This window comes from Plecotus auritus (genome assembly GCF_963455305.1).
Source record: "Plecotus auritus genome assembly, chromosome: 1".
NCBI classification, from domain to species: Eukaryota; Metazoa; Chordata; class Mammalia; order Chiroptera; family Vespertilionidae; genus Plecotus; species Plecotus auritus.
Genome location: NC_137770.1, coordinates 192,274,681 through 192,289,647, shown reverse-complemented (window position 1 = coordinate 192,289,647; position 14,967 = coordinate 192,274,681). Strand labels below are relative to the sequence as shown.

Sequence of the window (14,967 nt, the reverse complement as noted above, 5' to 3'; positions counted from 1 at the left end):
GTGATTGGGGAGACTGAGCCACTGGGCCCTATAGGTCACCTACCACACAAAGCCACTCCATCAACACAGGGAAGCAGCTAAATTGCAGAGACAAAGAAACATGTCACGAATGAAAGAAATGGAGGAAAGCAAACTACTGGATATAGAGTTCAAAACCACAGTTATAAGGTTACTCAAGAATCTTCTAGAAACCTCCGAGAAACTTAATGAGACCTTCAAGGATCTTAATGAGAATGCCAAAAAAATGGAAAAGGACCAGTCAGAAATTAAGCATACACGTCTGAAATAAAGAATAATATACAGAAATTCAACAGTAGACCAGAGGACCCCAAGAATCAAACCAAAGATATGAAATATGAGGAAGCAAAAAATGCCCAAACCAGAAAGACAAAAAGAAAAAAGAATCCAAAAATATGAAGATAGTGTAAGGAGCCTCTGGGATAACTTCAAGTGTACCAACATCCGAATTATAGGGGTGCCAGAAGTAGAGAGTGAGCAAAATATTGAAAACCTATTAGAAGAAATAATGACAGAAAACTTTCCCTACCTGGTGAAAGAAATAGACTTACAAGTCCAGGAAGCACAGAGAACACCAAACAAGAGGAATCCAAAAAGGACCACACTAAGACACATCAAAATTAAAATGCCAAGAGCAAAAGACAAAGAGAGAATCTTGAAAGCAGCAAGAGAAAAACAGTTACCTACAAGAGAGCACCCATACAACTGTCAGCTGATTTCTCAACAGAAACTATGCAGGCCAGAAGGGAGTGGCAAGAAATATTCAAAGTGATGAATAGCAAGAACCTACATCCAAGATTACTCTATTCAGCAGAGCTATCATTTAGAATCGAAGGTCAGATAAAGAGCTTCACAGACAAGAAAAAGCTAAAAGAGTTCATCACCACCAAACCAGGATTATATGAAATGCTGAAAGGTATTCTTTAAGAAGAGGAAGAAGAAGAGAAAGGTAAAGATAAAAATTATGAACAACAAAGTGACAACAAATACATATCTATCAACAAGTGAATCTAAAAATCAAGTGATAGAATCAGGGGCATGGAAAGGGAGTGGACTGACAATTCTCGGGGGAAGGGGATGTGAGGGGTGCGGGAAGAGATTGGACAAAAATCTTACACCTATGGATAAGGACAGTGGCGGGGGGTAAGGGCATGGGGCGGGGGGGGGGATCAGGTGGAGGGGAGCTAAGGGGGGAAAAAGAGGAACATCTGTAATAATCTGAACAATAAAAATTATTATTTAAAGAAGAAGAAAGAAAATAAGTAAAAATAAAAACCAAACAACACAACAACAACAAAAAGAAATAAGCAGGTGTCAGGTTATGGAGGACCTTTTGTGCCTATAAGAAATGGGGAAAAGTCAGGGAGAGCAGTTAGGAAATGATAATGCTTATACAATGAAAAATTAGACCCTGACTTTATGAAGTGGCCAAGGGGACAGGTAAAAAAATAGAACAAAACTTTAACACTGAATCTGCAGGATGAGGGAGGAAATAGCGTTTATGCCTGGTGAGCTCTTTGTGTCAAGGTCACCTCTCGGTGTTAGAGACTGAAGGGACAAGTCAAGATGGGAGGTATAAACAATGCAGTGGAGAACAACAAGGCTTCCAAATGTAGGCTTACACTTTATTAAAAGAATAAGTATGCAAAAAATTGCTTTATTTCAACTGTGAAAATATAAAAACCACAATACATACAAAATGTAAGGTTATTTAAGCATCCAGCTTTAACTCCTCATAAATGCGATTAAATTTAATTGAAACAATATTTATTCATAGTTGGCATAAATATGAAGAGGATTACATTTCTAAAAATTAAGATATAGGAGAAAGTAATACATCCTGTCACAGATAAAAGTACAGATATGTAGTGGTCAGTGCCATGGGCTTCCCAACACCCGCTCCATTCCAAAAGATTACTAGCAGACAACTATAAGAATCTCAGTGATGTTGGCAGTGACTGGGAGAATGACCATGTGGTCCATTCCTGACCAGTAATAAGACATGAAGAGACACAAGGAGAGGTTTGTTGGGAGAGCCTCTGTGAAAGCGTTCTTCAAGTCTGTGAAGGAGACTCAGAAAAATTGCTCCTCTTCTTTCGCTGGATGTTGCCAGGTCTCCATGGGTCCGTGGGATAGCTACCGCCATCATGCCACCGGCTTGAAAATGAAGCCAATGCTAAAGGCAGCAGAGCAGAGATGGAAAGAGCCTGGTTCCTTACTGAGCTATGGAGCCCGCCCTGTTTCTACTTCTTGTAATTTGGGATTATAAATGTCCTTATTGTTTAAGCCATTAGAATCAGGGTTTTCTGTTACTTGCAGCCAAAAGCTCCCCAACTAAAATAAGAACTAAAGGTGGAAAAAAAAATGTAACAGAAGTAAACATTAACAGATGGTGATAATGTATTTAACTAAATTTTCTCCTCTAGGCAAATCAATTTCCCTTATAGTTATTTTTTTTATTTCATTTAAATTTTACATAATACCTCTGTCAAAATGATCATCATTAACAATTTTTTAATATGATCACATTCACTATCTGTCTTCTCACATAGTATTGTTGACAAAGACAAACAGAATAAAGAGAAGAGAAGTAGCGACTGATTGTAGCTCTTTATCAAGGTGCAAAGAGATTGTCTCTCTTTTATAGACAATTTGGAGGTTATGGTAGTAAACTTTTTCTGACGGGAGCCCATGGAGACAGCATATGCAGGAAAGAATCTGACAATCTTCTAGTAACGGTTTTTGAAAATAAAAACAACTAAGCACTTCCTTAAAATGAATAATATATCCTTCACTTACTTGCCTCCTGGCTGTACTGGAAACATTCATATACATTTGTAATAACCTTAAATAAAAATATTACACATAAAGTACAAGAATAGTGTTTGGCACAAGGTAGCAGTGGTTTACTTAAAGAGAAGAAAATGCAGTGCTAAGTCTAGCCTGAGAGTGTCCCTGTCTCTACAGCTCCCACTGGTTCATTTGTAATGTATCTGCTTGCCTTCCTGCAGCTTGAGTTTTGCTTTCCTCTTCTTAATACACTTGAAAAATTCAATCTCAAGGCTACTGTATGCCATTCATTTTCAGAGGCAAGCAGCAACTCTGGCATTTTTTATCACAAAAAACCCATAGGAGAAAGCTGGCAAGCTTAGTGGACTTCCTGGGCTGAGCGGCTTTTCTGTCAAAGCTGGCAGGGTTTGGTCATCCACCATCTTCAGAGTTTTGTCATTGAGCTGGACAGATCTGCAATGTGGAAAGATACATCTAAGTTAGCCATGTCGTGTGTGCTCCGCCTGCTCTACAAAAGTTGTTGTGAGATCTTTTTAAGACCAAAAATTTTTTCTGTGATAGCCTATCTATACTAATAAAAGGGTAATATGCTAATTAGACTAGAAGACCTTCGGGAGACCTTCTGGACGTCCTTCCAGACAAAGCCATGGTGGCAGGGCTGAGGCAGAGGCAGTTAGGGGTGATCAGGCCAGGAGGGGAGGGCAGTTGGGGGTGATCAGGCTGGTAGGGGGGGCCAGTTGGGGGCAAGCAGGCCAGCAGGGGGGGCAGTTGGGGGCGAGCAGGCTGGCGGCGGGGGGAAGTTGGGGGTGGGCAGGTCAGCAGGCAGAGTGATTAAGGGCGATCAGGCAGGCAGACAGGTGAGCGGTTAGGAGCCAGCGGTCCCAGATTGTGAGAGGAATGTCTGACTGCTGGTTTAGGCCTGATCCCACAGGCCTAAACCGGTAGTCGGACATCCCCTGAGGGGTCCCAGGTTGGAGAGGGTGCAGGTCGGGCTGAGGGACCCCTCCCCATGCACGAATTTTGTGCACCGGGCCACTAGTCCTATATAATAAAAGCCTAATATTCAAATTGTCCCCTCGGGCAGTCGTTTGAGATTTTGACTGCTTGCTATGACATGTGCTGACCACCAGGGGGTGGCGTGAACATGGCAGGCATCAGCCATGTGGTGCTGGCAGCGGGCGGCAGTGGAGGCGCTGCCAGCCCCAATGGGCCCTGACGAGAGAGGGACTGCGGCAGGATGGTGGAGCAGGTGAGCGGGTGGTGCCAGGCCAAGGCAGGTGCGAGTGGGGGGGGGTCACCCCCCTGCAGACGGCGACCAGTGGCCCAATCGATCTCCCCGTAGGTGGGATGGTGGAGCAGGTGAGGGGGCAGTGCCAGGCCAAGGTGGTTTCCCAGGTGGGGCTATGGGGCTGCAGGGCTGCAAGGCTGGGGGTGTGAGCTGGGTCTGTGAGCCTGGGGGTGCAAGCTGGGATCTGATTCCCACAGGCCACCCCGAGGGACCCCATCCATGCATGAATTAGTGCACCAAGCCTCTAGTATTACATAACTTGTGTTTCCACACTCTATCAGTTAGGTATTTGACCTAGATGATCTTCAAGGTACAATTGAGTAGTTGTGACAATGACCATATGGGCTACAAAGTCTGAAGTATGTACTGTCTGGGCCTTTACAGAAAATGTGATCTATATTAGTCTATAAAATGGAAGTATATAAAAGATAAACATGACATAATTTTTGGATTTGTGGACTTTTTACTTTATGGCAAATAATGGGAAATATTTTATATAGAGCAAATAGATATAATGAATGAAATGTAAATTTCACATTTAACATAAAAAATTGTTAAAAAAAATTTTTGTATAAAAAAATTACAGTCAATAAAAGTTTCCACTGGTAACTATGCCCATAGCTCTCTAACTCCCTTCTCCCCAGGAGATATACATCTACTTTCATATGCTGTGAAGATATTTTGGTAGAATGTATGTTGCTGGGTAAAACAAAATGATTTTGTTTAGTTAAACCACAGATTAAAAACAAGTTATGTTTTCTTTGCATTTCACTGTGGAATTCAAATTCAAAACTGAGTCAAATACTGGAAAAACTTGTTAAGCACAAGTGTTATTTCTCATGCATATTCACTATTATTTAAATCAAATGAATACGTGCTCACAGCAACAAATCCAATATCAACAAGAGCTTATGAAGAAAGCTTTAGTCTGCTTTTAGTTCTACTAATTACTTCCATAATTCTAAATGATGTTTATATCTCTATTATCTTTTTCTCAAGTGATTTTTTCATCATGAAAAAAGTTAGTACTTTTTTATTTTAAAAATTTAGAAGATTAGTTCATATCAGTTACATATATGTCATATATGTAATACATGTAACATATGCAGAACACTTAAAAGAATATGTTGCATGTGGTAAGTGCTGTAAAAGTATATCATCATTATTCAGAAATAAATATAAAAAAGTAACCTGTTAAATCATCCAAACTATTTTTAGTATTTTGATGTATATTCCTTCATCTCTTTTCTGTGTATGTGTAACACATATTTTCATTTAAACAAAATGAGTACATACTGTACACAGTCTCTTAAAAATCAGCTCTTCCAAAGAGGACATACAGATGGCCAAGAGACATGGAAGGATGCTCAGTGTCACTAATAACTAGAGAAATGCAAGTTAATGCACAATGAGATACCACCTCACTCCTGTCAGAATGGCTATCATCAATACACCAACAAGCAACAAGTGTTGGCGAGGATGTGGAGAAAAGGGAACCCTTGTGCACTGTTGGTAGGAATGCAGATTAGTGCAGCCACTATGGAAAAACAGTATGGAGGGTCCTTAAAAAATTAAAAATGGGACTTTTTTTTACAACCCAGTGATTCTACTTCTGGGTATACATCCAAAGAAACCCAAAACACTAATTCAAAGGAATCTGTGCACCTCTATGTTCACTGCAGTGTTATTTACAATAGCCAAGATATGGAAGCAACACAAATACCCATTGATAAATGACTGGGTAAAAAAGATGTGGTACATATGTGCAATGGAATATTACTTGGCCATAAAAAGATGAAATCTTACCATTTGCAACAGTGTGGATGGTATTAGGCTAAGTGAAATAAGTCAGACAGAGAAAGACAAATACCATATGATTTCATTTATATGTGGAATATAAAGAACAAAATAAATGAACAAACAAAATAGAAACAGACTCATAGATACAGAGAACAGACTGATGGTTGCTAGAGAGGAAGAGGGTTGAGGGACTGGGTGGAAAAGATAAAGGAATTTAAAAGCACAGATTGGTAGTTACAAAACAGTCACAGGGATATAAAGTACAGCATAGTGAATATAGTCAATAATATTATAATGAGTACTAGTGGCCCGGTGCACGAAATTCATGCACATTAAAAGGGAATTAATTAGAGGAAATATTTTAATATTGCTATTTGCCCTTTCTCTATAATACTAATGTCAGAGATGACAGAAAATTAGTAAAATGTACCCGGCTGGCCCCAACCCCATTGGGTGAGATCCAGACCCGGCTGGCCCCATCCCGTCAAGCCCCACTGGGTGGGGGGCGTAGCCTCAGGTCCCCTGGCCCAACACTGGGCAGGGGGTGCAGCCTCAGGTCCCCCATCAAGCCCTGCCGGGTATGGGGTGCAGCCTCAGGGCCCCCATCAAGCCCCTCTGGGCGGGGGGTGCAGCCTCAGGTCCCCCAGTGCACGCCGGGTGGGGGGCACAGCCTCAGGCCCCCTGGTGCACCCTCAGGTCCCCTGGCCCAGTGCCATGGCGGGGGACGTGGCCTGAGGTCACCCGGCCTGGGCTGGGGCGGGAAGCGCGCTTTGAGGTCCCCTGTCAAGCCCTGCCGGGCAGGGGCATGGCATCAGGTCCCCTAGCCCGGTGCTGGGGGTGCGGCCTGAGGTCCTCCGTCAAACCCTGCAGGGCGGGGAGCATGACCTGAGGTCCCCTGTCAAGCCCCACCAGGCGGGGGGTGCAGCCTCAAGTCCCCTGCCCCCGCCCAGAGCCACACAGCCTCAGGTCTCTGCAGAATGCTCATTAAGGATCATTACAGGAACTCAGCCTCTGTTGTGGGTGCAGCCATCTTGTGTTATGGAACCCCCCCTCCCCCGCCTCCGCTGTGGGTGCCACCATCTTTGTTGCGGCGTGATGGTCAATTTGCACATTCCCTCTTTATTAGATTAGCTGTATGGTGCCAGGTGGGTACTGGAATTATTGGGGGGGAACCCTTTGTAAAGTATATCATTGTCTAACCACTATGTTATACCCTAATACAAAATAATAGTGGATATAAACTGTAATTGAAAAAATAAAATTAAGAAATAATTTTTAAAAATTAAAACAACTTGATTCTTTCCCCCTTAATTATTATAATTATCTCATTTTTAAAGATCTCTTAACCCTCTAGCCTCACTAAGTATCAGTCAGCAGAAAAACTGCATCCCATTTAATCTTGGTCAGAGGCACTGTTCTAGGCTCTGTACTTTAAAACATATCCTCCCGCCCTAACCAGTTTGGCTCGGAGAGAGCATCGGCCTGCAGACTCAAGGGTCCCAGGTTCGATTCCTGTCAAGGGCATGTACTTTGGTTGCTGGCACATACCCAGTAGGGAGTGTGCAGGAGGCAGCTGATCGATGTTTCTCTCTCATCGATGTTTCTAACTCTCTATCCCTCTCCCTTCCTCCCTGTAAAAAATCAATAAAATATATTTAAAAAAAAGACATATCCTCCCATTCAGTGTGCCAGTATGTAAAGATGCTGTGTATAAAATACTGGGATCAATCAAAGTGTCCACCTATAGGCAATTAGTTAAGTCAATCATCTAGTCTTAAAGAACTAAGCAGGTCTGAATGTGCTAATGTGAAAAGACATGGATTTTTTAAATGAAAGATACTTCGGATTATATATGGATAGCACACTTCTAGAATGATATTCAAACTCCTGGGAGTAGGACTGTGGAGTGAGGAAATGACTTTTCCATGTACACCTTCTTCTACTGTTGGAAATTCTTACTATGGCATAAATTTTATCATAACTTTTTAAATAAAAAAGGAAAAGTAACTAAAAATAAGAGATAGGAATAAGATGTTCATGACTGTGCTGGAGGCTGAGAAGCCCGCATTGCAGTTATGCTCAGTCCACATGCACTGGGGCTTGCTTTCACACCTGCATTACACCAGGTTTCTGATGGGCTGTAGGAGGAAATGCTGTGACCATTATCAGGAAACCACAAACAAAAACAGGTCTTGAAAACATCTTTATGTGACAGTAGTAAGAGCTGTTTGGCACAATGTGGAGGACCTTTTACAAGGGTACACCAAACATTTCAGAAACACTTTTGAATAGGCAACAGAGTTTAAAGGGAACTCTGATCATTGTAAGTTAATCCTGCTATGGGTTAGAACAGTGGTCGGCAAACCCATTAGTCAACAGACCACTGGGTTAGAATGATGAAACACGGGCAAGATACTAATTCCATCAGGCTAAACTCTTTGATCAGCTATAAATATAGCTAAAGGATGCTATCAGTGCACAGAGTGTGAGCTGGCAGGGGTGGGGAGCCTTTTTTATGCCAAGAGCCATTGGGATATTTATAACACCATTCACGGGCCATACTAACTTATCAACTTAAAAATCAGCCTGCTCTATGTGGTTGAACATTTAACTAACTCACCCCTAAGGCCTTGGCAGGGCCAGACTAAATGATTTCGAGAGCCTTACATGGCACATGGGCCTGATTTCCCCACGCCTGGCTTAAAGCACGCTGATTACTTCCACATCAGGCTGGACAATGTAGGTGGGGTTTTATTTGAGAGTAGTATCTTGTTTCATATTTTGAAGTCAGCAACATGATGACAAAGAAATATGAAATATGTTTGTGAAGTTTCAGATGAAATAGAGCTGGAAGACAAACCAGTTGTCCTTCAAGAATTTGAGAGTTATTCTGGAGAAAATGAGATATTTGACAATGCTCTAGACCAGGGGTGGGCAAACTTTTTGACTCGAGGGCCACAATGGGTTCTTAAACTGGACCGGAGGGCCGGAACAAAAGCATGGATGGAGTGTTTGTGTGAACTAATATAAATTCAAAGTAAAGGAGCGGAGGGGAGAGCAAGAGAACCCTCCGCTCTTTCGGCTCCGCAGGCCGGATAGAACAGCTGAACGGGCCGGATCCGGCCCGCGGGCCGTAGTTTGCCCACGGCTGCTCTAGACTATGGGTAGCAAACTCAAATGCCCACAAGGACCAAGGAAGTCATACATGCAAGTGTCGTAGGACAGGCATAACGGGGTTACATCTAATAGGAAGAACAAGTTCCAAGTTGCCAGAGTACCCATTTTTAAAGATTTTTTTAGTAGTTGTCAATTGTTAAATATTGACAACTAATCCTATATAATAAAAGGCTAATTATGCAAATAGACCAGACGGCGGAACAACCAAACAACTGGTCGCTATGACATGCACTGACCACCAGGGGGCACGCACGGAACATGGCAGGCGTTGGCAGCAGTGGGATGGTGGAGCAGGTGAGCGGAGGTGCCAGACCAAGGCGGAGCACCAGTTGCTGTCATCGGGGCAAGCCTCTGGTGGTTACTGAAAATTCTTTGCTCCCGTGCGCCGCGGTCCCGCCCAGCGCTTGAACCTGCTGCTGGTGCCATTAGCGGGTGCGAGTGGCGACTGCCGGCCCTGATTGCCCCTGAGGGCTTCTCCACCTCCCCCTGCTCCTGAGGCATGAGTGGGACAGCAGCGGCTGCTCACACCTGCTGATGTTGCTGGCCCCACTCGCACCCGCTGCTGGTGCCAGCCCCAATTGCTCTGAGCTGTCAGCAGATGCCGGCAGGGCCAGCGCCTTCAGCGCATGGGAGCAGTGGCAGCAGCGGGAGCGGGGCTGCCAGCAGATGGGACGGGGGCTGCGGCAGAAGGGGCCGGGTGGGGGCACAGAGGATTGGCTGAGAGCCACCCCTGTGCCCACCGCAGCCTTGAGGCCCACAGTTCCTTTCAAGGTGCACGAATTCGTGCACTGGGCCCCTCGCTAAAAATAAAAAATTATCAGAGTGCATGCCAACCTTCCTCACCAGGAAGAGAAAAACCACTTGTCTAAACCCACTTGCCCATAGGCATGAGGTGTAGTTTCCAACTTCTGCCCTAGAAAACAGAACTAAGAGCAGCAGAAAAAAGGCACAAAGAGGCTCACTTTGTCCCCACCAGCGAGAACAGTCACCAGGAGAGGCCGGGAGCTTCACCAGAGGAGGAATCAGATACTGACCTAAAGTTGGACTAAAATGATCTAAGACACTTGCAACTCTACAACTATTATTCAATTACTTTACAAAAGCATTTCCCTTATCAGCATCAGACACAAATATGCTAAAAAGACCCACTTTAAAAAGGTCAGAACCCAAATAGAGAAAAGTATCTGTTACCCAAATATGCATTATTTAAAACAGGAAAAAAAGGTTTAAACAGGAGGAAAAGGGTAAGTAAGCCATAGTATTTTATAAAACATGCAACCCATTAAAAACATCTACAGGGTAGTGAACACACAATACAATATACAGATGATGTATTACAGAAACCTATATAATTTTATTAACCAATGTCTCCCCAATAAATTCAATTAAAAATTTTTAAAAATATCTACAAAGGCTCTGCATGGAAAGACATGGGAAAACTTGTGGGTTCCTCCTCTCTTTTTCCCATTAGAGGTTGTATGCTTACAGTTATAATAAAAGAAAGCATAGGGAGAAAAATAAAGGTATGTTACCCAGTGTTAATAATGTTTATCTCTGGGGGATAGGACTTTGGAGAAAGCATTCTTACTGTCCTTCAGGTTATGATGCTAATTGTCACTGAAAACATCACTCATATAGCATTTGCAAAGATGGGAGGAGATGGAAAGAAAGAATTTTGTAAACTCTTAATTTTTTATGCTTCAATCTGAGAATAACCATGATGAAAAGAGCTCCTTCCAACATACGATGGACAGAAATTTGACAATGTTTGTGGGCCTAAGTATTCAAAGCTTGGCTAGTCTCTTAAATATGGTCTATTTTTTTTTTTAATTCTCACCCGAGGATATGTTTTTATTGACTTTTAGAGACAGAGGAAGAGAGAGAGAGAGAAAGAAACATCAATCGGTTGCCTCCCATGTGGGAATGTGCTCTGACCAGGAATCAAACCTTTTTGGTGTACAGGACAATGCTCCAACCAAGCCACCCACAAGGGCAAATATGGTCTTTTGTAATACACATTCAATGGCTGGCTTTTAAATGGTCTCTGGACCAACTTCAAATAATTCACCTAAAAGGTACATTTCAGGCTATTTTTTTCCTTACTCTAAGTAATAAAAAACGACTTTAATGCTGTTAGAAAATCATGCCCAGCTCACTTAGAATAACAGTTTACAGCAACCCCCAGGCCCTTACTAGCAGTTATATATAGGTATGCTTTGCTTTTGTGACTGTGTTACCAAGAATTATAAGTATTTTTAGAGCAAATAATCTAAATATATTGAATGGATCTTGACATATCAAGTGTTTTGAAATGCAATCTACTTCCTAAGATAACTGCTAGCTTGTGTTCAGTCCTTCTGCTTGTGACTCTCAGAGTGAGTATACCGGTATTAATAGATATTTATATATAAACTTCCTGAATACTAAAAATTGTCAAAACTTGAAATAGTTGGCTTCTTTTTCTCCCTATCAACACTCTATGCTGATAATCACCGATACATTTGGTGAAAGTTTAAAATGAACAAGAAAAAGTACTTACTGGGAAAATAATCCATCAGGTCCTGAAGGTTTTACAAGGTATCTGTCCACTTCTTTGTCAAATAAATAATGTGGTAACTGCAAGTTCTTGGTGACATTATGAAGGTTTAAGGCATACAGAGTTAAATCTCCTTCTTTATACCTTGGGCTAAAAGCAAATAGATTGACTCAATAATAAAAATATTTGTCTCACTTAAACAATTAAAAACTTGATTACAAATATAATTATGGATACTAAGTATTAGTATTTATAGTGACGATAGACCCTCCTTTTACCCTTCATTTTATAATGATGTAAGGCCACGAATGTGGCCCTATTTGAAACTGATTATACATTGCTCTTCATAGTACCAATGTCTGGGCCAGGGTACCCTGAGATCTTTGCTGCTGAGTTACTAGGCTGAGTTCCTAGGGAGCCAGGTGGCTTTTTCATTTTCAAACATAGGAAGGTTAAATGTTAAAAGTTGAATTTTGTGGGTTCATGTGCATTCGAATTATAAACCATATGGTTTATAATTACAAACCTTTTTCTTGCCGTATGAAAAGAGTGGAGCAAACGAGAAAGGTAAATCTGTTGACACTTTTCAGAATTTAGTTATCCAAACTGCTCCCCAACTTCTTCTTAGTGGGGCCCTCACTATCCAGAGTTCCCACTCACCAGCAATTGGAAATGTTGGGTAGCTATTTTGGCTAGAACTAGTATTTTAGTTATCATCCTATCAGGATGGACAGACTGAAACTAAAAGAGAAAAATCCATGAGATTTGGGAACATTTTTTGCTACCAAGGGCAGGGTATAAACTATAAAAATCTCTGTGGTCTCTCAGTCCCATAAATTGGGTTGAAACTTTTGAAAACAAGGTTGTTATTGTTGATTTTGTTCTTTAATTCTTCTTCCTTATCAAATTGATCAGATATGATACAAGGGAATAAGTATATTCATATAATTATTAATTCATATGAATTTATATTTATATTCATTCATAGTCATTCAGTGGAGTAACTGTTCATATAAAAATGCATTGTGCCCTACCAGTGTGGCTCAGTGGTTGAGTGATGACCTATGAACCAGGAGGTCACCGTTCAATTCCTGGTCAGGACACATTCCTGGGTTGCGGGCTTAATCCCCAGTGGGGGGCATTCAGGAGGCAGCCAATCAATGATTCTCTCATCATTGATGTTTCTATCTCTCTCTCCCCCTTCCCTTCCCCTCTGAAATTAATAAAATAATATTTTTAAAAAAATACATTGGTACTATTCTTTATTTAAAGTTAGGGTATATTTTGATTATGGATTATGATAATTAAAGTCATTGTAAAAGTCAAATGCTGATGTTTAAGCTATATTTTTTGTGGTTTTTTTTGTTGTTTGTTTTTTTAGACTCTGGCACCATATCACTATGAAGGGAAAAATAAAAAAATAATGACACAGCTTAGACCCTCTGAATAGAGAGGGGACAACAGGTGTTAGAGTAGGAAGTTATGTGCTTACTAATTAAAACTTGTTGGTTTGTAAAGTGTATTGCATACTTACTGGTTGACGTTTGTGCAATGAAGATATACTCGAAGTTTGCTTCTGGCTTGACCTTTCACACTTGCCTTTAATACAATGGTGCCCACCAGTTTCTTGAATAGAAGAGAGAGCCAATAATCCTAGTTATGGTGGTTGGGGAGGGGAGGAACAAAAATAGACCTTTATTTAGTTCTTCATTTAACAAAATGAAGCAAGTAGTTATCCTACAAAGAGTATGACTGTTATTCTAGAGGTAATTAAATAGGATTCATCGTTTGATTTGGGTTATCCATGAATCTGAATGCAATATCTTGTTTGCTGCTTTTTATCACTAGAGGACTATGTTTCCACAATTCAGGGGGCCATACTTGCTAGGAGTTATAGCTCAAGACTGCAATTATTGACTAAGAGACAATTTAAATATTCTCTGTTGTCTATCATCCAAAAATTGAAAGCAAAGCTCAAAAGAGCACTTTTAGACACACACACACACACACACACACACACACACACACACACACGTTTTTAAAATAAAATTTCTGTTTAAGAGATTAAAATATTTTCTTTAAAATCTTATAACACCCCTGCCCTGACCGGTTTGGCTCAGTGGATAGAGTGTCGGCCTGCGGACTGAAAGGTCCCAGGTTCGATTCCGGTCAAGGGCATGTACCTTGGTTGCGGGCACATCCCCAGTAGGGGGTGTGCAGGAGGCAGCTGATCGATGTTTCTCTCTCATCGATGTTTCTAACTCTCTATCCCTCTCCCTTCCTCTCTGTAAAAAATCAATAAAATATATTTAAAAAAAAATATAAAAAAATAAAAAAAAATAAAATCTTATAACACCCCTAATAAGTAATGGACTAGGGAACAATCATCACTAGCTATCAAGGTGAAAAAAAGAAAAATAACCAGACATTATGAATCTGTTGATGGAAGCACACAACATCACCTACAAAGAATTCTTGCAAAACAAAACAAAAAAACTTGAGTAAGCTCAAGCCTCTAGTTCTAACTACCAGTTTACAGGAACTGTAGGGGACAGAGGAACATGCTAAAAGAATAAACTTAGCAAAATCCAAAATGTGGGAAACACTATAGAACAAATTACCTGCTTTCTTTAATTAATAAATTCCAACAGGCAAAAAAAAAAAAGGAAAGGAGAACTTAAAGATTAACAGACTCCCCCCAAAAGATTAATAGACTTAAGAGATATATCAACCAAATTCTATATGGGAATGTTGTGGATTTGAATATTCTAACTATTAAAACATTTGTAACAATAAGAAAAATGTGAAACACTGATTTAATATTTGATGATATTGAGGAATTACTGTTAATATTTTAAAGTATAATAATGATATTGTTATGTTTTTAAAAAGGAGATACATACTAAAATATTTATGGATAAAGTGATATACCCGAGATTTGCTTGTAAGTAATACAGTAGGTGGGAGGTAAGGAGTGGGTAGCATTGTAGATTAAACAAGACTGGAGATTCATACACTTTTCTCTCTACTTTGAAATTTTCCATAATTATTAGTTTAAAAATAAACCATTCAATATATACCTCTACTCTTCCTTCTTGAGCTTAGGGAAAGTAGGCAGTTTCTGTTTCTCTGCCTAAATTCAAATTCAAATCGTCTCTTGAGACAAGAGTAGAATCAATGAAATGTTTCACAAGAGACATAACTTGAGACAAGAGTAGAATCAATGAAATGCTTCACAAGAGACATAACTTGAGCAGGTTCAGTTCCTGGAAGGGTAGAAAGCATGTAGGCCTCAGCCAGGATTTGTACAGGGCTCTTTAGAATAATACTGGCCAACTGTGTGACCTCGAGCAAATCA

General features: G+C 40.8%; 1 protein-coding gene across 1 annotated transcript in view; it reads right to left on the bottom strand.

Annotated features, from left to right (window-relative positions):
* Window positions 1–1,630: 1,630 nt before the first annotated feature.
* The window catches only part of HPSE (heparanase), a 42,323-nt gene continuing 28,986 nt past the window's right edge, over window positions 1,631–14,967 (bottom strand). The window contains exons 10-12 of the mRNA XM_080677538.1: window positions 13,144–13,262; window positions 11,613–11,759; window positions 1,631–3,261 (exon numbers count right to left, since the gene is read on the bottom strand). Of these exons, the coding sequence (XP_080533664.1) occupies window positions 3,102–3,261; window positions 11,613–11,759; window positions 13,144–13,262 (426 nt within the window). The 3' untranslated portion in view covers window positions 1,631–3,101. The remainder of the gene's footprint in view (window positions 3,262–11,612; window positions 11,760–13,143; window positions 13,263–14,967) is intronic.